Source organism: Heloderma suspectum, chromosome 5, assembly GCF_057233095.1.
Source record: "Heloderma suspectum isolate Gila_16-S chromosome 5, 16-S_ref, whole genome shotgun sequence".
Lineage (NCBI taxonomy): Eukaryota > Metazoa > Chordata > Lepidosauria > Squamata > Helodermatidae > Heloderma > Heloderma suspectum.
Window position 1 is genome coordinate 130,313,709 of NC_139462.1, and position 21,771 is coordinate 130,335,479.

The 21,771-nt window shown below is 45.6% G+C and overlaps 1 protein-coding gene across 1 annotated transcript; it reads right to left on the reverse strand.

Moving 5' to 3' along the window:
• Nucleotides 1-15,905: 15,905 nt before the first annotated feature.
• LOC146344473 (growth-regulated protein homolog alpha-like) lies at nt 15,906-21,567 on the reverse strand. The gene is made up of 4 exons (XM_084860375.1): nt 21,279-21,567; nt 18,226-18,352; nt 18,038-18,124; nt 15,906-17,548 (listed from the first exon to the last, which is right to left on the reverse strand). Exons 1-4 carry the CDS (start codon nt 21,355-21,357, stop codon nt 17,530-17,532), a joined length of 312 nt encoding a protein of 103 aa, XP_084716501.1. The 5' UTR covers nt 21,358-21,567; the 3' UTR covers nt 15,906-17,529.
• Nucleotides 21,568-21,771: the final 204 nt, after the last annotated feature.

Sequence of the window (21,771 nt, forward strand, 5' to 3'; positions counted from 1 at the left end):
AATGGCACTCAAGGCAGTTAAATGAAATCCCAATTAAAAAGAAAAAATTAAAACATAGCATGGAAACAAATTAATAACGTAATTAAAAACACAATACAAGAAATAAACAGCACCAACCAATTACAACCCCCTTCTGGAACAGACCAATTTATATGCCAAAGGCCTGCCTGAATAAAAATGTCTTTGGCTGAATAAAAATTTCTTTGGACAGAAGAGAGGGGGCCAACTTAGCCTCCCTTCCAGGAAGGTCCAAAGTCCCCTCTTGCAAGCCCACTAGAAGTGCCTAATGCCAGCAGGAACAGGCAAAAGGCCTTCCCCAAAGAACTTAACATCTAGGAAGGGATATTTTTATACTGCTGCTGATTTTTACTCTGTTTTTTACCTTGGTTTTATTCTGTTTTAAAATTTTAAGGGTTTTTAATTATGTATTATGTTGTATTTGATTGTATATTTTTGTGAACTGTCCAGAGAGCATTGGCTATTGGACAGTATAGAAATGTAATAATAAATAAATGAAATTGGAAATGCTTTGGGTAGTGTCTCCCCCCACCCCTTGATAAAACGTTTTTGTTTTGTTTTAGTTGCAATTGGTGCAGAGCACAGAGGGGGCAATCCTAGGGCCACTAGACACTGTCTAGGGGGCCACAGGATGTGCTGTTTTCCGGGAACCAACCTCGGTTCCCGGAAAACTGACCTCCTCCCGCAGCCGTGCTGCCTCCGAGGCAGTGCAGAGGAGCCCCGTGCTTGGAAGAGGACCACGGAGTGACTGAAAACGGGCGTTCCGGGGGGCGTTCTGGGGCGGGGAGAGTGGAGCTGCGTGTACGACACATCCTATGTGTCCTACAGCAGCCTCCTCTCCTGGTCCCCCCCCCCCCGTGGCTAGACAGCCGAAAACGCTAGAGAAAGATCTCCAGCTGTTTCCTAACCCATTGATGGGTTAGGAAACATCTAACCCATCTATCAACTAGCCATCCTGGGCAATTAATCTGTAATCCGCCTAACAAAGGAAGATTGTCTAGCAGATGTAATACATTCATTTAGGATACTAACAGAACATACAGTTGCTACACTTAAGAGTGCAAGGACACTCTCTTGGCAAACACATTCCCAAAACTTGTGTTTGCTGGTTAACTGCAAAGGGGGTGAGATTTGTAAGGAGTATTGGTTGGTCAGGGTGGTTAACCTTCCCTGCGCCTGTTGATTCCTTCCACAATCCCTCTCCTCATAGCCAGACTGATTTCTGGTTTTAACGCCAGCTGATGGGAGGGTGTGTAGGAGAGGACTGGCTGGTAGGTGAAGGGCTAAGTACCTCCTTGTCCAGTGAGTCCAGTGATTCTCCACTACAAATGCCTCCCCTATCCCTGCATTAAAATGGAGCGTAACTCCCAGATAATTGTGTGTATGGTTGCGGGCTTAAAGTGCTCTTTCAGTTGTTTCTGTGTATGGCCACTAGATGTCAGCACATGAATATTAGTTAAATGGAAATTCTATAAAGAAGACGTTTTCATTATTGTAGCTTGGCTAAAAGTCTATATGAATTTGAGTTGTCCAGATATATTTATGCCTGCAGTTTTTCCTTCTGAATAAACATGGTTAGGATCAGACCGAAATAATATCAAATATTTTCCTCAACTACTAAACGTGAAACATCTCTCAGATATTTTAAGATATGTAAATATTATTCCAATACACAGTTAACATAGAATCATAGAATAGTAAGATTGTAAGGGGCCTATAAGACCATCAAGTCCAACCCCTGCTCAATGCAGGAATCCAAATCAGAGCATCCCCGACAGATGGCTGTCCAGCCTCGCCTTGAATGCCTCCAGTGTGGGAGAGCCCACCACCTCCCTAGGTCATTGGTTCCATTGTCGTATTGCTGTAACAGTCAGGAGGTTTTTCCTGACGTTCAGCTGGAATCTGGCTTCCTGTAACTTAGCCCATTGTTCCATGTCCTGCACTCTGGGATGATGGAGAAGAGATCCTGGCCTTCTCTGTGACAACCTTTCAAGTCCTTGAACAGCGCTGTCATGTCTCCCCTCAGTCTTCTCTTCTCAAGCTGAAACATGCCCAGTTCTTTCAGTCTCTCTTCATAGGGCTTTGTTTCCAGTCCCCTGATCATCTTTGTTGCCCTCCTCGGAACCCTCTCCAGTTTGTCTGCATCCTTCTTAAAATGTGGTGCCCAGAAATGGACACAGTATTAAAATGTGGTGCCCAGAAATTGATAAGGTATTAAAATGTGGTGCCCAGAAATTGACAAAGTGGAAGCCGGTGCATTTGATTCAAGACAGGTGATATATGATCTCTAAAGCACACACCAGACACCAGCCTGGCTGCTGTATTTTGCACTACCTGTAGTTTTTGAACAATCTTCAATGGTCACCTTACATAGAGCACAGTACAGTATTCTAAATGAGAGCTAATTAAGGCATGGATCACTGTGGTCAGATCCACCTTCTCCAGGAGGGATGCAGGTAGCACACCAGCCAAAGATGAACAAAGGCACTCCTGGGGCAAAGCAGCCATCTGGCCTTCCAGGAGCAAAGCTGGGTCCAAAACTACTCCAAGCTGCAAACCTGGCCCTTCAGATGTAGTGCAGTCCCATCCAGAACAGATTGTAGCTCCATCCGTGTCAGGTCGGCTTGTCTTCTGTCTTGCCTGGACATTTTGCCTTGCCATTTTGATCATATCTAGTCCCTCATTGCATCCAGACAATGGTTCAGAACTTCTCTTTCATTTTTTACTACCACAGCCTCTTCGGTAGCAGTTGAAAAAGACAGAAAGACCTGAGGGATATGACCTGACATGTTGGTCCACTATTTTGGCCACTGACATCACAATCCAGAAGGAGGAGCTGTTGTGCAAGCCACATTGAAATGAACAGGATCGTTCATTCAGAAACAAAAACAAAAGCTCCACTTTTTACATCTTAGTGGTTAAGACGCTGAACTGCAGACCAGAAGGTCGGCAGGACAGCAGTTCGAGACCTGAGTGCCGCGTGACGGAGTGAGCTCCCGTCTTCAGTCCCAGCTCCTGCCAACCTAGCAGTTCAAAAGCAAGAAATTGCAAGTAGATAAATAGGTACCGCCTCGGCGGGAAAGGTAACAGCATTCCGTGCACCTCGGTGTTCAGTCGTGCCGGCCACATGACCATGGAAGCATCTTCGGACAGCGCTGGCTCTTCGGCTTAGAAACAGGGATGAGCACCGCACCTTAGAGTCGGACACGACTGGTTGGGGACACCTTTATCTTTAAGTGACTATGGTTGGTTATTTAAAAATTTTAGTCTTTCATTTTATATGCTTTGGCCTTAATCCAGCTATAGTGATACACAGTTGGTTATACTTAATAACTGGTGCACATGGTTGGAGAGGTGCATCCTCACCTTGGATGAACATCTTGATGCAGCTAGATACACATCGGCAAAACATAAAGAGAGTTGCATATGCGTGCAGATGCCCTTGCTGACCATAGCAAATGCGCTTAGTCCAGATGGTGCCTCTCTGCCCATTGGATGAGATCAGAGTCTGCAGCCCTAGGCCAACTCTTAGCATTAATAGTATCTTGCAGATTCCCCACATTATCTTTTAGGAGAGATGACACAGAAAACCACCAGATGGAATGTTTTGTTGACATGTCTGGTTTCAACACTAATTGCTGCTATTTGTCCATACCGTTTCAGGAAAATGCAGAGTGCCTTCCAGTAATTGTACATAACTTCTGACAACAAGGTACAAAATCCCATTGTTGCACAATGTAATGCTTCACCCCACACGTGTTGGAATCTAGATAAAAGCAGGCTTACGCTTATGGCCCTGCAAGGACAGAAAGGAAGATGTCAGTATAAGGATGCATAATTAAACATTTTAAGTTGAATGGCTCAAAGCACTACCCATGTTTTCCTGACATGAATAAGAGCTGCACAATAGCAGTATCCTGTCCTTGCATTCATTTTAATGGGGCTTGCATAACAGAATGACCCACTGGATTGAGCCCTCTGCATCCGAAGTACCAAACCAATATGTCAGGTCATAAGGAACAAAACTGGAGGAGATAAATGCTTTTTCAGATTCTATTAAATATGGATGCAAGTGTGCCAAAGAGCAGGGCAAGGTGTCCCTCTGCATTTCCTTTCTGTGTAGTACGCCATGCCTTATTTTCTTTTCATGCAGTTCTTTTAGATAAGGTTTACTTAGGGCACAATCCAACGTATGTTTAGATAGAAAAAACTCCTAAAACTCCCAGCATTCCCCAGTCAGGTGGCTGGGGAATGCTGGGTGTTGTAGGACTTTTTTCTGTCTAAATGTGTATAGAATTGCACCTTTGTACACATTCTCTTTTAAAATAACATTTCGATCCCAGCTGCTTCTTTATTTTTATAATTATTTCATATTTTTACCAAACAGGAAAAGGTAAACTGGAGCCACAATATTTTCAAGCAAAGTAAACAAGATATGAACTGAACTTTACATTCCTCGGAACTAACTGATAAAAACATAAATGATATTTTTGTGTTTGTGATGTTTCCTCATAATATGCCCAATAGAAGATATGGCTGTACTACATCTTGAACTCTGTAATTTCAGTACATAATTGAATCTGAAGTGCTTATTGGGCGGTCGCCCCAGGAAGGTCTACCAATAACCACACAGAGACAGTATTGGGTTATAAACTAGCTGCAACTTTACTGGTTACAGCATAGAGTTTGACGTGGTATGGGGCTTGATCCGACTATCAGCCAGCCTGCCTGCTGACCGATTCACATCCCAGCCTGAGTGCTGGGTGGCCCCAAAGGGGAGGTCTTGGCCAGAGCATGGGGTTGACCATGCCACGGCGTGCACTGTTCACATGTCCCCCCCCCCACTCCCCTGGGAGTGGCACCAGCATGCCAGCCCCCAAGCTGGGCTGGAACCCTGTGGCCCACCCCCAGGGACCCCCCTTCCGCAGGGGAATGGCGTGTGTACCCCCTTTCCCCTTGACTTGGATCCAGCCCAATGCCAATCGCAGTGAAGTTGTGACAATGGTGCTTAAGAATTGACCTTTCAACCAACTTACATTGCTACGAGGAAGGTGAAAACCCCGTGAAACGAGGCAATTGTTCCCCAGGTAGAATTCCTTCCCAGCCCTGTCAGCCAATCCATAGCAATAGGCAACCTTACTTAGGGATGGGTGTGTTGGGAAGTCCGGGGCAGCAGAGTGAGGAGGAGGCCCAGGCCGTGGCCCCTCAAAGTACTGGAGGAGCGGACTGGAGGGAAAACACCCCTCCAGGCCACTCCTGCACCACTGATTGGGCTGCAGGAGGGGCAGCCATGAGCAGCCGGATGCAACTTCAGACCCCCTCCTTCAGAGGCGCCAGCGTGAGGCCTCCACGACGCCCTGGACAGCCTACCTTCCTGGCTCAGAACTCACGCTGTGGCACACACTGGGACCCCTGGTGAGCAGGGGACCTGGGCTAAACATACTCCATTTTTCCATGAAACAATTTTGCTGTTTTCTTTCTTCTCTTGACCTAGTTATGTTGCTCAGCTTATCCATGTATACAGTGTCCCATACTTGGCTTAGCCAGCCATCAAAAGAGGGAGGATTATTTTTTTTCCATTTAGAGTTAATAGCTAACCACAGAACAGATTGTACGTAATACATAATTTCTATATTCTTCAGCAATAATATATTTTTACATAACACAACAATATTACTATCGGGTCTAAAGTGAATGTATATCCTATCATCTTTTCCATTTCATTTAAGATAGAAATCCAATATGTTCTAATCTTGGCACAAGTCCAAAAGCGATGATACATATCTTTATATGTATATATACTTTAGGATGACCATTTACCCTTATATAAATGCAGCTAAGTTTGACTGGAGTCAGATATCAACGGAAACATATTTTATCAAAGCTTGCCTTAAACTTCCCATGTTTGTTCATATGAGTTTCTTGATAAATCTAAATTTCTGATTAGATTATATAGTTGACTCAGTATTTGCTTAATTTGTCCATTAAGTATCAATGTTGCAGACTTCGTGGTCTCCCTGAGTGGGACATATTTCCTCAATAGCTTACTAAGCACATGTCTAATATGCAAGTATTGAAACATCCAAGGGCAAAAATGTATAATTTCCTCAATTATATCTGTATATGTTTTAACTTCAAATCCTTACGCATAGTTTTTTACTTCAGTTAAGCTTTTTTCTTCCCAAGCTTTTATATTATCTAGTAAGGCTTTATTCTCCAGTTCTTCATTCTAATAACTTACAGTATGTGGGGAAAAGCCTGGGCTTAATTCATTTTTAAGTCTATTCCATACATTAAATACAGTTTGAGTACAGGGGTTTGTTTTTATGATATCCTGATTGGATTAGTTACCACGCCAAAGTATGTTTTTCAATAACATGGAAACATTGTGTTGCTCCAAAATTAATTCTTTGTCGTGACTAAACCAGTATGTTAAATGTGACAACATGGCAGAAAATCTGGACCACAGTTGCTTATTGAGGGTTTGCTGTTATTTTTTGACAATATTTTTATTTTCCTGGTTGTTTATTGGTCTGGCCAACACTCATAAGAATGACAGTTCCAGCTTCCTGTGCCTGTCCACAAGTCACAAATAATTACATTTAACACTGACTGGTTCTACAGAGTGAACTGCAGTCAGCAGAATCCAGGGATCAAGCATTCTTAGGGTGTGCCACTTCAGGCTCCAGGTGGATGGCTGCCCGTTTGAGTGCTCCACCCCATAAAACTCTCTTTCATCCAGAAAATTAACATGTCAGGCAGAAGGATTCTGCCACCCCTTCTCCCTCACATGCTGTTTTCCTGAGACAAGTGGTTTTTCATAAGGAAACATTTAAGCATGCATCCTCCCTGCGCCAACACACACTTCGGACTGGAGGCCGAGTGTCATACTTTTGAATGCTCCGTGTGAATATCTCCCGGCACAAAGTGAACTAACACGTTATAGAGAGGACTTTCTCCCTTGTGAGGTAGTTTTCTACATGCAGGGAGGAGTTTTTACGTGGAGAGCATTCTAAAATGCAATGCCTTCATCTGAACTGGTACAGACCAAGAACTCTGCCAACTCTCTCCACCACCCTGCCTACATATGTAGCAGAATGAGGTGAGAGAATGGACTGTACCACTTTAGCTTGCAAATGGGGGAGGGGGTGCCATTTTGAATCCTGCATACCAGGAGTGGGGAATGTGTGGCCCTCCAGATGTTGATGGACTGGACCTCCCATCAGCCCTAGCCAGCATAGCCAATGGTGAGTGATGATGGAAACTACATCCAGCAATGTCTGGAGGGGGCCACACATTCCCCATTCCTGCTATATACTAATCCTGATTCTCTGAGTATATATCCTTATGCGGTCCTATTCTGATGTCAGTATCTACAAACTGCTAGATTACAAATTGTAATTTGAGTTCTGTCATACTCATCCTATCACAGTACCTAGTCTTTGGCAAAATAAATTTAGAGCCTAATCCTAAAAGACTGGCACTCAATAGATGGAGGATTCCGATCTTGGAGCCCTCCATCTATCCAAAACCCAGCTGGGAAGATCCAGCTGTCCTCCAGCATTTTTAGCATTTTAGCTGGACAGGCCTCTGAGCCCATCCACTTGTTTACCTGGCAGTGGGCAGAGACAGGAAAGGAGACTTGTGGATGCAGTGGATCCAGTCCTCTCCTCTCCCCTCCCTGTCACCTGGCACGGCCCCTTTCCTTCCTCCCTGTCCTCTTCCGAGGTCACAACAGTGCCCTCAGGTAAGGAAACCACTGCAGAGCTTTCCACTGCAGCGAGGGTTGGGGAAGAATTCCCACTTGGGTTCCCCCTGCCTCCCCAATTTGTAGCTCTGTCTACCCTGGGCGGGGCGGGGGTGTGCGGGTCCCCAGTATCCTCAGATTTCTCTCTTAAAGGACAAATTCCAAAAGATTTTTTAAATGATTAATTGTATGTGTATCCATCCATAATTGGATGAGTAATATGAGTGATCACCCACTTTCCAGAATGTCAGGCTATGGAATGTGTCTATTTTGGGGGTGGGGAGACTGTTCTAGATTTCCTCCCGATACCTCAGGCCTTCTTAACTGGGGTGAGATACTGGCAGAAAATATTCATGCCCTTTCGTCTACAGAGTGTGGAATTCCCAACATTGCAAAAGACATGTGTGACTAGATCGAACAGCATATAGTGATTCAGTACATCTCTGCTGTGTCTTGTGTCTGCACAGGGTCAGCCGCAGCTCTGCAAATTGCGCAGATGTCACTTCATGAACTGGATTATCAGTTTTCAAAGGAGCCCCTGAAAGGTGCACCCATCTCCAGTGAATTGACTCTCTTTAAGGCTCTTGTGGTCCCAGACACTTTGATCCTCCTCCTTCATCCTCCTCCTCCTCCTCATCTGTACTAATAGTAAAGTCATTCCCCAAGTGCTGATCCTGATGGAGTCAAAACAGCACCATCCACACAAAAGGGGGAAGTCTCAGCAGGTTCAGGGAAATCCCAACATTTGCAGAAGTACAAAGAAGCTTGGGCAGGGGAACCCAATGGGGAGGGAAACCCTAAACTAACAACCCAAGGACAAGTGAGCATGCTTCCTGGCCACAGCATACTGCCGACCTGTTGAGGAGAAATGAGAAGGGAGGTGGGTATGGAATGGAGAATTCTGGGAAAGTGTGCAGCTGGCCAGCTGGCACCCCAAACAGGAGCATTCCACACTGCAACATTTTGTTGCAGGTCCCACTTGTATACTTTAATTCCAATTCCAATTCTCCATTGCTTATGTAGCCAAAATAGCAGCACCCATGCATGGGAGGGAGGAACCCCGCAGTTTGCATAAGCACAAAAAATCTTTAGCAAAAAACCATAAGGGGGGAGAACCCTAACACTACCCAAAGAGGACTGAGCATACTCAGTGGCCAAAGAGTGCTGATTATGGGGGGTGGGGGCAGAAAACCAGGGAGAGGAGGAATGGAGTGATTGGAAAAGGAAGAAGAGGTGCAGATATAAAAAGGGTAAAGAGAACCATCTCATTGACTGGATGGGCCATTTCTCAGGTTCACACATCAAGAAGGTATTTTTAAATATCCCCAGGAATGGGAGTGACAGCTGCCCATATAAATCAGTGAAGAAATCCAAGTGTCTCATGTAGCTGGAATTGGGCACCAGTGTGTCTAATCCCCTCCAAATAAAACCCCAAAAGCAGCAAAGAGAAGAGGTCCTACTCTTTCTAACTCACCCCGCCCCCCAGATGAGTCATAGGGCTCCTTCGCATGGACCTTTTATCCTGCTATTGAGACTGCTCACTCACGGACATTTGAGGGCCCTTTAGATGACATTGTGAACCTCCAGGGCGTCTCTTGCACTAAAGGCACAATCCTATGCATGTTTAGATGGAAGAAAGTCCTACAACTCCCAGCTGGGGAATGCTGGGAGTTCTAGGACTTTCTTCTGTCTAAACATGCATAGGATTGCGCTCGGAGAGAGCAATCCTATGGCCCCTAGACAGCGGCTAGACGGCCATAGGATATGCTGTTTTCCAGGAACCGACCTTGGAGCCCGTGCTCCGAGGTCGGTTCCTGGAGAACTGACGCAGCACAGAACAGCCCCATCCTCCGTGCTCACAAGAGGAGCACAGAGCAGCCAGAAAGGGGCATGGCTGGGGGCGTTCTGGGGTGGGGAGAGCATAGCTCTCCAATGTGTCGCACAGCCAATGTGTCGCACAGCAGCCTCTCTCCCCGCTCCACCCTCCTGCGGCTAGACAGCTGCAGTCGGCTGTCTAGCCGAAAATGCAGGGCAGGAGAAGCACGGAGGGAATGATCCCCTCCATGCCTCCCCTGCCATGCTTTGGATAGGTGGTTGCCTCCGAGTTCAGAGGCGGCTGCCTATCTCAATAGGATTGCACCCTAAATGACCTTCATTCCATTTTAAAATAGATCAGAGATAATGAGGTATCAAATTACCACGCTTGAGTTCTGCTTGAGTTCCGGCCATGAAAAAGGAAAAGTGGCAAGAAGAGGAGCTAGATCAATGAAACATATGGAAGACTCAGATAAGGGGGAGAAGGAAGGGGGAAAGGGGAGGGGGAAAAGGAAGCGTGTGTCAAGGGAGTCCATCAAGATCCTGCATTTAAAATGGAAGCAGAAAGCCCCATTTTAAATGCCGGATGTTAGGCTGGTGTAGAGATGTTCATAATCTCCAGATTCCCAACTTTCATTTTTTTAAAAGCAAGTCTCTAGCCCTTGCAGAACCTGAGATATGAGGCAAAATGTACAGCCACTATTCTGCCCATTAATTTTGTAAGCAAAAATAGTCTGTTCCTGCTTTTCAGGGTTTTTTTTTGCCAATGAATGAAGCCATAGCAACATTTGACACACACCCTGTCTGGAGAAAGAACTTCCTGATTCATTGTAAAGACTTGCTGGGGGGCGGGGGCGGGGTCCTTCCCTGGTGGAAAGGAATTGCTGCCTCAAAAATAAATTCAGAAATCCTGGATTTTACAATAGCTTGTATTGGACAGTAGTGTCTACCCAAAAAGAAAAGGTAGTAGCAAAGCTCTTTCTAACTCAGGTCTTGTTAATAATTTTTTCTGAGTTTGTAAACATTTTAAAAGTTACCCTTACAATGCTTGCAGATAAAGCTCATCATTGTTATATCTACATTACAGGAGTCAGAGCTGAGAGTGTGGGATATGCCAGCCCTGCAAAGTAGCCCAGTGCTGTTATTCCCATTTTATTGGGGGCGGGGGCAGGGTGGGCAGGGGTAGGTAGTGTAGTATCTGCAGTGTAGTCCAGTGGTATCTAGTCTCCTGGTATGTTACTCTAGGGAACTTCAGGGGGTGACGGCTGTGAAACTGATTGATGCAGCAGTGCAATTTATTAAGGTCTAGAGACCGTAGCTGGGATGTATGTATGTATGGGCGAACCACACTATGGAAAAATCCCACAGATGTAGTAGCCTTATAGGGCTTTCTATATTTTCAAGGAACAGTGCGATCTAGTGGCCGAATTATAGCACTATGTTGGCATTTCACACTCCTGGCATCAGTGTTGTTGTTTTAATTCCAGCTTATCTCCAACCTTTTTGAAAGTGGGATAAACAGGAAATAGTGTGGGAGATGTCCTGGTGTTTGATGATGTAATGTAACAGACCCACAAACTTCCATGAGTGGCCAATCATGAGCATGCAATAAATCGCTCATGTAGAGATGTCACCATGTGCATATAGCTTTAAGAGAATGTGCAAGTTTTAGTTCTTGCAGGAGTCCTGGGTGGACCTCTGTCTCTCTTTTTTAGTGCAGGCCTTGTTGGAACTGAGACAGTGTGCCTTGCAGCTCCTCAGAAGTTCCTGGGCTCAGAACTCTTTAATTCTTGTATCTTCTGCATCAGCCTCCAATTGATAGATCTCAGGGTTCTAGAGCAAAACAAAGCAGATCCTGCAAGAAATCCTTTCTGGGGAAAGAAACAAATTTGACCAGCTGGGAATCTACACATAGCAGTTTTACTGTTATCATACTGCAGTGATAACTATTGGTGCCCACTGGTGTCATGTCCACCAAGAGTCATCATTGCAATATGATAATGCTAAAACTGCTATGTGTAGATTCAGCCCAGGTGTTATGGCCATGAGGTCTGCAGTTTAGATAGACCCAGGCTAGATCTATGCTGCTGCTTTATAGCGGTGCTGAAGTGCACTGATAACAGTTGGGGCACATTACGCATTCGATATACTGTTACCGTAGTGTAATTTCCTGCTTTTTATTCCACATTTTCCAAAATACCGCAACAAATGTCATTGTGTGTCCTACAAAGTATAAATGCACACGAGGGATATAGTGTTACCATGATGGGATTATAATGAGATGACACAAGGTGTAGATCTGGCCCCAGTCTCAAAATGGAGATTTGCAGTCCGAATGAATTAGTCAGTGGTAGGTGCTGCAGATACCAAGTTACACCTAGGAATGTGCAGTGGGATGAAAAACCAATGGCTGATGTCCATGTCTGAGAACACAAAGGGCATCTGTAACTAATCTGACTCTTGTTTTTGGTGGAACACACAGGTTCCTGAGACAGCATAAAGCAGAAGTGCAGAGAAACATGACAGGCCTTGTATCAACAAAGCCGGAGATTAATGTTAGGTGGTGCATTAGGTAGAAAAGTCAATTGAGGTCAAATTATGAGTATTACCTAGTAGCTGGAGGGGATGGAACACTCCCTGCAAAGTCTCTCTTCAAGTGGTAGAAAATCTTCTTCTGGTTCCATCCGTACCACCGACTAATTCATCTAGACTGCAGATCTCCATTTTGAGACTGGGTCTATCTAAACTGCAGATAGCTATTGCACCTTGCCAAATCTTGTGATTTGGTTCCCCCATCCCCTGCTTTTTGTACCACCTAGCCTGATGAAGTGTTCTGGAGAACTTGAAAGTTTGCACAATTTTGTGGAATTTTGTAGGTCCTAATTGCCCACCTGTGGAGTTTGGATTTTTTTTTTTCTCATGGACCATCACAGCTGCTTTTTTTTTCTCTTACATATACAAAATGTGTAGTTCCAGAGGAAAAAAAAATGCAATGCACCCTGCAGTGCAGAGCTTGCACTGAGCAGGGGGTAGGATTAGATGATCTCCGAGATTCCTTCCAACTCCTTGAATCTATGACAACTATGTCATAAAATATCCAATATGACATTCTTAAGATTTTTATTCTATATTTGTGCATCTGGTTTTTTCTGTGTTGTTCTTAGTATTTTTATATCCCTCCCTCCAAATAAAGTGGCTGGAATTCATGCCTCTTGTGTCAAGCTTGCCTAGAATACTCTTCTGCATCAGCGCTGTCAAATTCCCAGGATTTTCTGCCACTCTGTGTAGGCTTCTAAATGTCATGGAGTAAGCAACAAGGCATGTGCAGGCACACAAGGAAAATACACAGCTGTGATGTAGCAGTGCATGTTTGTGTGTGAATCATAGTCACACATTCCCCCCACCTAAAAAATTCCTGCAGACACCCACGTGTCAGGGAGAAGGCAGGCTGGGCTAGACATCTTCTCCCTGATATCTCATTGTTGTTGGCTTTATGTGCAAGGCAGTGCTCAGGAGAAAGGGCTAACAGATGTCCCCACAAAGGTGCAGATGGGGAAGGGGGAGAAAGATCAGAAACAATGGGGACCTGGATTTCCCACACGGGGAAATAGACAGGCATGGGGCTGCAACTGGCCCACAGGCTTTATGTGTTCTGGTCACCACACCTAAAAAAAGACATCATAGAGCTGGAAAGAGTGCAGAAAAGGGCAACTAAAATGATCAAGGGGCTGGAACATCTCCCCTGTGAGAGAAGGTTACAACAGTTGGGATTGTTTAGCTTGGGAAAAAAGGAGGGTAAGCGGAGACATGATAAAGATCTACAGAATGATGCATGGTGTGGAGAATGTGGACAGGGAGACATTTTTCTCCCTCGCTCAAAACACTAGAACCCCGGGTCATCCTACGAAGCTGATTGGTGGGAGATTCTGGACAGATAAAAGCAAGTACTTCTTCACACAGCGCATAGTTAAACTATGGAATTCGCTACCACAGGACGTAGTGATGGCCACCAATTTGGATGGCTTAAAAGCGGGTTGGACAAATTCCTGGAGGAAAAGGCTATCAACGGCTACTAGTCCTGATGACCATGTGCTACCTCCAGTACCAGAGGCAGTGAGCCTACGTACACCAGTTGCTGGGGAACATGGACAGGAGGGTGTTGTTGTGCTCATGCCCTGCTTGTGCTTTCCTGGTCGACAGCTGGTTGGCCACTGTGTGAATGGAGTGCTGGACTAGATGGACCCTTGGTCTGATCCAGCATGTCTCTTCTTATGTTATAAAACTTTTCCTGGACTGTACCGCTTCAGATTATGGGAGGATGAATTGATGTTTTTATGCCATCCAACCACCTGAAAAACACTTCCCGTACATATTTCTAAAACAGCTTCTTGGGAAGAAGGGCAGGTTGAACCCAAAACAGATAATAGTTTCTGCTACTTTTCACTTCGGTGTGAGCCCTAATATATATAACTGCCAGTTACCAGTGTTCTGTCAAAACAAAATCAGAATCCCGAGCAGGAACATACAGATGAAAGCGAGGGTCTAGTCCATGTGAGCACTACAGTTTCAGGGGACAACACAATTGTGGCTACTCTTCTGACAGGATGAAAAACGTGATTTTTCTGATCACGAAAGGAGAGTAGCAATCTTGAGCAGGTATTGTCCCCTACTGTTCCATTGCTCATGTTAGGTAGACTGCTCCTCATATATACAAGAATGAGCTGTGAGGAGTCTGACAGGAAATGCAGTCCTCCAAATACTTCTCCCATGGCCCATTAAAATACATTCTAAGGCCACCATCACATATTGGTTTTTTAGCAGGATCAGTCTTCCTTATTCACTGGTTTTTGCCGGAGATTTAAACGACGCCACTACTCTCCTGCTGCTATCTCACAACTTCCCCTGCCTCTTCCTGTTATCTGAGTGAGAACAGGGAAAACCCAGCATTTTCTGTGTTTGTGACTGAAATCGCCACCCCCCCATGTCCCTCCCCTTCAGCACTTTGTCCTGCTTTGTGTGACTGTGTGCTAGGGGGTGTTGAATAACATTATCATGACAACAAATCAGAGGGCAGGTCACTGACCGCGCTTCCAATGACCGTTTCTGCCTCTCTTCTATTCCACTATGGGCGCTTGAACTGTAAAGTGGTTAACCATCCCAAATGTTTCTCCAAGATCCCCCTGAACACAGCAGTGATTACTTCTGAGTAAACTCATTGGCTCTAAGACTTTCCTTTCCTGGGAGTAAGTGCCACTGAAATCTGTGTGGCTTGCTTCTGAGTAGGCATACATAGGAGTGCATTGTAAGTCTACTTAGAGCAGCAGTCTTAAGGTCTCCCATCCCCTTCAATGGATTTACTTGCAATCTGTTCCTCCCATTACCTTCACTGACTGCTTCTTCTCCCTTCTGCTCATCAGTTTGATGGGCTTTTTCCATACAGCCATTGAATGGACTTGCACTCATGCCTGTGAAAACATCCATACTATTGGGAAGCCAGCCAGCCAGCCACTATCTCTTCTTCAGGCCCACCTTGCAGGGTTGTTGGGAAGCCAGAATAAGGCAGAAGAGCAACAACAGCTGTGCGGGCCTCCTGTGGAAGCACCAAGACGACCCAAGGAAACATTTCTGGAAGGAGGGTTCCATCACTGGAGGGGCTTCCAACTTCCCTCCTGCTGGGAGGAGTGGAGGGATGGGCAGAGCCATCAATCATGTTACAGGGACCAATGATCAACCTTCGGTCCTGATTTTTCCGTACAGCCATGAAAAGGTATAGAGCGGAGGGAAGCGCTATGAGAGATGCCTGTATACAGGGCCAGTCTAAATCCCAGAAAGGATCTGGAATCAAAAGGACCAGTTTGCAGTGGGATAAAATGCCAGGTCTGAAGAGAGCCTAAGTCTCTTGATGTACTGTGCACGGAGTCATCAAATGTTGCATTATAAAACCAATCACGCTGCTGCATGAAGTAATCTATCCCGGCCCCCCCACCCCACCCCACTCCAGACTTCAAAGAAAATAGTGAAGATTTGCATGAAGATTAGCCTGGGCTAACAGGCTGTTTCGGCTGCGGGTGTGTTTTGTGCCACTTCTCCTGCTGTGCTGCCAGCATTTTTATCCCATTATTTTATACTGACGGCAGCTTCTGTTTAAAGTTCATTTTAACTTGTCTTTGATATAATCAAATGCTACCTTGAGGGTCCACTTGGGCCAAAAGGCAGCATATAAGCTGAAAAATAAAAGTATGTTTGCAATTAACTTGCATATTCAGCATTTCTAAATCAGTCACCAGAAATCAACCACCCCCAAAGACAAACATAGCTCAATGTACTAATGTTAGAAAAATATTTTATTTTTGTTTATACTGTTAAACAGATGATTTTTTTCCTAATCCAAAAGCATCCACAAAAGTGCTTGTTGTCTAAGAATCATGAAAGCGTGCCATACAATGAAGATAAAAAATATATCTGAGCGGATTTAGAACACTGCTGTTCTTAAAGCATCAATATAAATAGCAGCTAAGTAGACTTCCCAGTTTAATACACCCATTGAGCAAAGTAAATATTTGTTCTATAAACTCACAGCCCGGCTGTCAATAATGACACCAGTGAACTGTAAACGTAACATGGCAGTGCTATTCTGCAGCTCCCGTCCCTGCAGAATAGGCTTGCACAGGAAAACTTCTCCAACACTTTATAGCGTATATCTATGAAACGCAGCAGACCTTGGAGTTATAGCCTCAGCAGCAGACATTTCAGTTCAGGCAATCAGGCAGCTACACAGTAACAGGAGGACAGCTGTCTGCTCAGGCCTAGCCAGCGGAGCCTTTGCCTACTGCGCCCCAGCCTCTAGTTGCTCCCTTCAGCGGCCTTCTGCTCGGGATGCAGGTATGTCCCTTGACCAGCACTAACTGTTGACTCAATCCTTTAACCTACTAGCATCTTCACAAAGGGCATAACTGATCAAGAAGTTGGGCATAATCGATCAAGAAGTTCTCCTGCACATGCCCCAATGGAGTGAACAGGACCCACACAACCGCTTCTAGTATTTGCAGTGGGGATCACACAGGAGAACTTCCTGCTGGATTGTTCTCCTTGGCATTTATTTACTAAGGGCGCAATCCTATGGGTTGCACTCCTGGTGAAAGGAAGCCTCTGAACTCAGAGGCTTCAGAGTATCCAATGCGGGGGGGGGGGGGGGAGAGTGACAGAGACAATTTTCACCTCTCCATCCTTTTCTTTTTCCACTAGATGGACCTCTGAGCCTGGCTAGAGGGGGCACCCTGCCTGCCAACAGCAGGGCTGGCCGGGAGAGGCTGTAGGATTTATTGTAACCCCACCTCTCCTTTCCCCTCCCCTGGGAATGCCCCCTTTCTGACCTGTCCATGGTCCTCCAAGGATGTTTTTGCAACCTCTTTCTGTGTGAGTGGATGGGGGAAGGGGGTGAACTTTGGAGTCCCTGTCCTGAAACCATGGCAGTGTCTGAGGCTTCAGGGGTGGGGATTTCAAAAAATCCTATGCTCTCCAGGAAGCATAGATGATAGGAGTGCACTCTTCAAGTATTTATATCCTACTCTTCCATTGTAAAAATAAATATTGCTCAGAGTGGTTCACAAAATATTAACAGTAACACACACGCAAAAGGCATTCCATGGTACATTCAATGTCCTTTGGTTTCACAGACTACATAATAGTGACAACTAGCATATTGAATTGATCACATACAGAGGTAGCAATAATATATAAAAAAACAAATGAACTTCAATAAACAATATGAGTGGAAAGTAGTAGATCTGTAGTTGAAGAGCTGTTTTTAAGATAATCAAAAGCAGAATTCACTTCTAGATTTCCAGCCCACAGGCTTCACAATTACTTCTCTCTCTTGTTCCCTCTCTCTCTCTCTCACGTACGTAGCTTCTTCCTCTACAGCTCCACATCCATTTCCAAACCTTCCTTCACAGCTTGATGGTATTTCTGTAGAAGTCAGACAACACAACACATACACAAAGGAAAACTTGAGACACTGCAATGCCTGAGGCTGCAAATGGTTATTTATTGCCTCATCAACATCTGAGTTTCTCTCCTACGCGTTTCATGGTCCCACCCAGAGGTGGACTCCATGAGCTGCATGTTGTCTGCCCCTAATTAAAGAGACTGATGCATTCATTGTGAATTGATCTCTTGGGGTCTCTAGAAGCTGTTTTGCTATTAATTCCTGGCAGTTCACATTTTATATTACCTACTGATGGTATTAATAAAATAATTAAGTGCTATGTTAATTAACACAGTGCAACAGAATAGAAGCAGACATTATTTGAAACAGAAAACATGGCTAAAATCCTCTATCCTGTCTGCTTAAATCTCATTCACTTTAGTAAGATTTAACTGCACAGAACTGCAGCCTGTGATATTAGAAACTGCTGTTCCTATGCAGCACCCCTCAAAACACTTTTTAAAAAGTACCTGTTTCCAAGCATCTTGTTGAGTATCCATTTGACCGAATTTGCTCTGGGATCCAGGCAGACTTCATCCCCATTTTTCATGGTGGCTCTGTAAGACCAGGGAGGGCAAAGAAAATAGCTGGATGAGTGTGGGGCTTTCACATAACTCAAGGTGGCAAGAAAGGAGCTGGGCGGGTTCAGGACACTTACATGACTTCAGGAGTGGCACAGTGAGGTCCCTCAAGGATGAGTTGGACAGACACAATCTGCCTCCGTGGGATCATTCTGCTCTCCGTATCAATGCATTGGCAGCGCAGCTCCCCGGTCATGGGGTCAGCTGGGGAGGAGAAAGGAGAGACTTACAGTGCGACCCTATGCATATTCATTCAGAAGCAAGCCTCACTGTGTTCAGTAGGGGTTACCCCCAAGTAACTATGCATGGTGCAACCACACTGAAGATTTGATTCCACTACCACCACCACTCCCAGGTCATAAATGCTTTTTATTTAACTGCAAAAGTACAAAAGATTGCCCTCATAGCTTAAGTCCACATAAGAGGGCACATTACAATAAATACTTCTATCAAATCAGCAGTGGTTCAGCATTCCCCTGTTTTCCAGGTGCACTTTTCCTTTGGATATGTAGTGTTCCAATGCATGACAACTCCCTCTCAGTGTTTAACCGCTACTGAGACCTTCTCCTGTCTGTTGTGTGCCTTCAAGATCGCTGTTAATTTAAAAATAATTACAGACCAAACCTTCCAACAATACTGCTCTAGTGTTGGGATTCTTCAGTTCTTTGATTGTTTCCCTACTGGCATCCAAGCTCTGACTATGATGTTGTTAACCAAAAGCTTGTTTCCTTTCTTAATGGACCTTCCCGAAGAATTTGGTAAAAACTTTTGGACAGTCAAGACGATTCCTCCTGCCATTGCATGCACCATGTCTCTCACTTTGATAAATTCTTAACCACTTTACATTCCTACCAAATATGAAGACAGTCTGCATTAATAACAACACAGTGCCTAAACTGGTTAGGCTTGAGGCTGCAGAATACATTTCCCCAAGGCCTAATGTGTGACATCACTATCCTCAACAGAACTGAGAGTGTACCAGGTCTGATCTTTCAAGACACAATCCTATTCATGTTTAGACAGAAAAAAAAGTCTTACAGCTCCCAGCATTCTTACAGCTCCCAGCAACCCTGCTGGCTGGCGAATGCTGGGAATTGTAGGACTTTTTTCTGTCTAAACATCCATAGGATTGCACCCTAAGAGTACATTTTAGCCTTCAAAATGGCAAAATATTGGCCCTTGAGAAAAGGCTACAGTCCCATTTCTATGACTGAATTTGAGCCAGGTCTCTGCCCAGGAACTTATTTCTACCCCAGGGCTCATTTCCGGACCAAGCAAGTTAGTGAAAGTGCATCGTTAAGCCTGCGCCAAGTGAATTCCTTATGTTCTCATATCTCCTGTATTTTAGAGAGAAACATTATAAAATAGTGCACCAATGGTATTTAACACCAGCAAGGTTAAATAGGTTCTATGAACAAGGAACAGACCAGTGTTGCAGGTGTGCTCAATTAAATGCAGGTTTTATTGTATTTGGTGAAACTGTCTGTGCTATTTTGCAAAAAAGGTTGATTATACAATTGAATGAGTTTTTGACTACACAGTACCTTTAAGCCCTCTTTTAATGCTACTTGGTTACGTTAAAGAATGTGTTAACGGCACACATTATGAATCCGCCTAGAATCTTTCAACTGTGGCAAAAATTACTATAGCTACTCTGTGGAGGAAAAAAAACAGGCACCGCCAGTGAAATTATCATTACTTAAAATATGGAATATTGTGAAGTTGTTAAAGATTATTGAATAATATATTATACTGAGAGATGGGAACAAAAAGCTAAGAAATTTGTATAATAATTTGGTACCATTTCTCCAACTTATGAAAGATAAATATGGATATCAATCAATACAAATTGTTTGATATGGACTAATTTGGTTCAAATAAGGATAATTTAAAAACAGTATATTGGTTGGTGATAAATATGTAGATAGTATTGCTAAGAAGATATAATTTTATTATTCACTGTAACTTGTTGCATATATATTTAACATTTAGTTGTAAATGTTGTATTACATTGGTGTAGGCTTAAACTGTATATTTACATTTCTTTTCTTTAAAAGCATTTTTTCCAGCGCTGCACACAGTTAAAAGTAGAAGCTAGAGTTCTGATGTTTCCGCTGAGGCTTGAAGTTAGGACCTTGCATTTTTGACATTAATGCCTGACCCATTCCCTGCACTCAACACACAAATAGTGGTATAATATATACTTGTTTTATTTAGTATCCAGGAGTGTGCTAAGTTCTGTACATGTATGACCAACACCAGTTCTGGTTCTGCAAAAAGCACCAGAAAGATAAATGCACAACTGTAGAAACTGAGCGCCCCACAGAAGAGCTCCATCAAGTTCAGCACACGGCGATTTTGGGCGACAGAGCTGTTCCCTGAAGAGCATCCTGGGGTTGGCCAGCTCTGCAGCTGGGACACCACCTGCTCAGAAAATTTTGCCCACAGCAGTTACCAGGTTTACCATCCGGTAACGTGAACCTCAGACTGGAGTTCAAAATTAAGTGCTCCGAATACTATAAACGCCATCCAATCAAAGTTAGGCAATTAGGAAGTTCAGCTGTTATTGCTCTGAAGTGCCCACTATAGCCACCTCGCGTCCCATAGTAAGAGATTAGCTGCCCAGTTTCTAGTGCCTTGGAGACCCGCCTCCCGGGGATACTGCCCAGCTTTTATCACAACTAACTTTTCTGCACGGCACTTTGAAAGAAAACTGAAATTACTCGGAATGTCCCGTCACGGGCAGCCCCGGGGAAGATCCCACACTCTCCGTCCTCACACATCCACGGAGCGGGCGCGCCGCGAGGGGACGGGGGAGTAGAATCACGCCCCCCCCGCGCGCCTCCACGCATGTGTGAACAGAACCTACCCGCGTCCCGTTGCACGCGGGTAGGCTCGGCTCACGCTGCCCGCTGAACGAGCGTAAAAGCGGGGGCACCGGCCCACTCGGCCCATCCGCGCGTCCGGCGAGGACCCGACTGCCCGGTCAACGTCGCTGAGCAGCCCACGGCAGAAGGGGCGGGACCCCCGCGCCTCTCCTCAGAAGCCGCGCGGCCACCCGCACAAGGGACGCGAGGGAGCGCCGCGCCTCTTCGCTTGGCCTGCGCCGTCCACCGCGGGGCCGCCTTACCTTGGCTCCGCGAGGCGCCCCCGGCCAGCAGCAGGAAGACCAGCAGGGCGCTCACACCGAGGCTCGCACGCGGGCTCATGCTGGGACCGTCGGCTGCGGCGCGCTCTGAGCGGCTCCATCCCTCCCGCGGCCTCTTATCGCCGCGGAGCCGGCCCGGGGCCGTGGGCGGCGGGGGCGGCCGGGGGCGGCCGGACGGTGCCGCCGCTGGCAAACCCAACCCGTCGGGCCGGGCCCGCCGGCAGAGCGCGGAAGCCCGCGGAGGGGAGGAGCGGGAGTTCTCGGCCAATGCCCGGGCGGCTCCGGGGGCGGGCGCAGCAGAAGGTGGGGGGCAGCGCGAACGGGGCCTCTTCGGTAGTGACCCAGGCAGACACGCTGGCGCTTCCCCTCCTTCACGAGAAGGCGGGGCGCGGCGGGGGAGGGGGTCTCCCGAGGGGCCTCTTTGCCCTGCAGTGCTGCAAGTGATGGGGGCCGCGGCCCTCCCACCTCCTTGGTC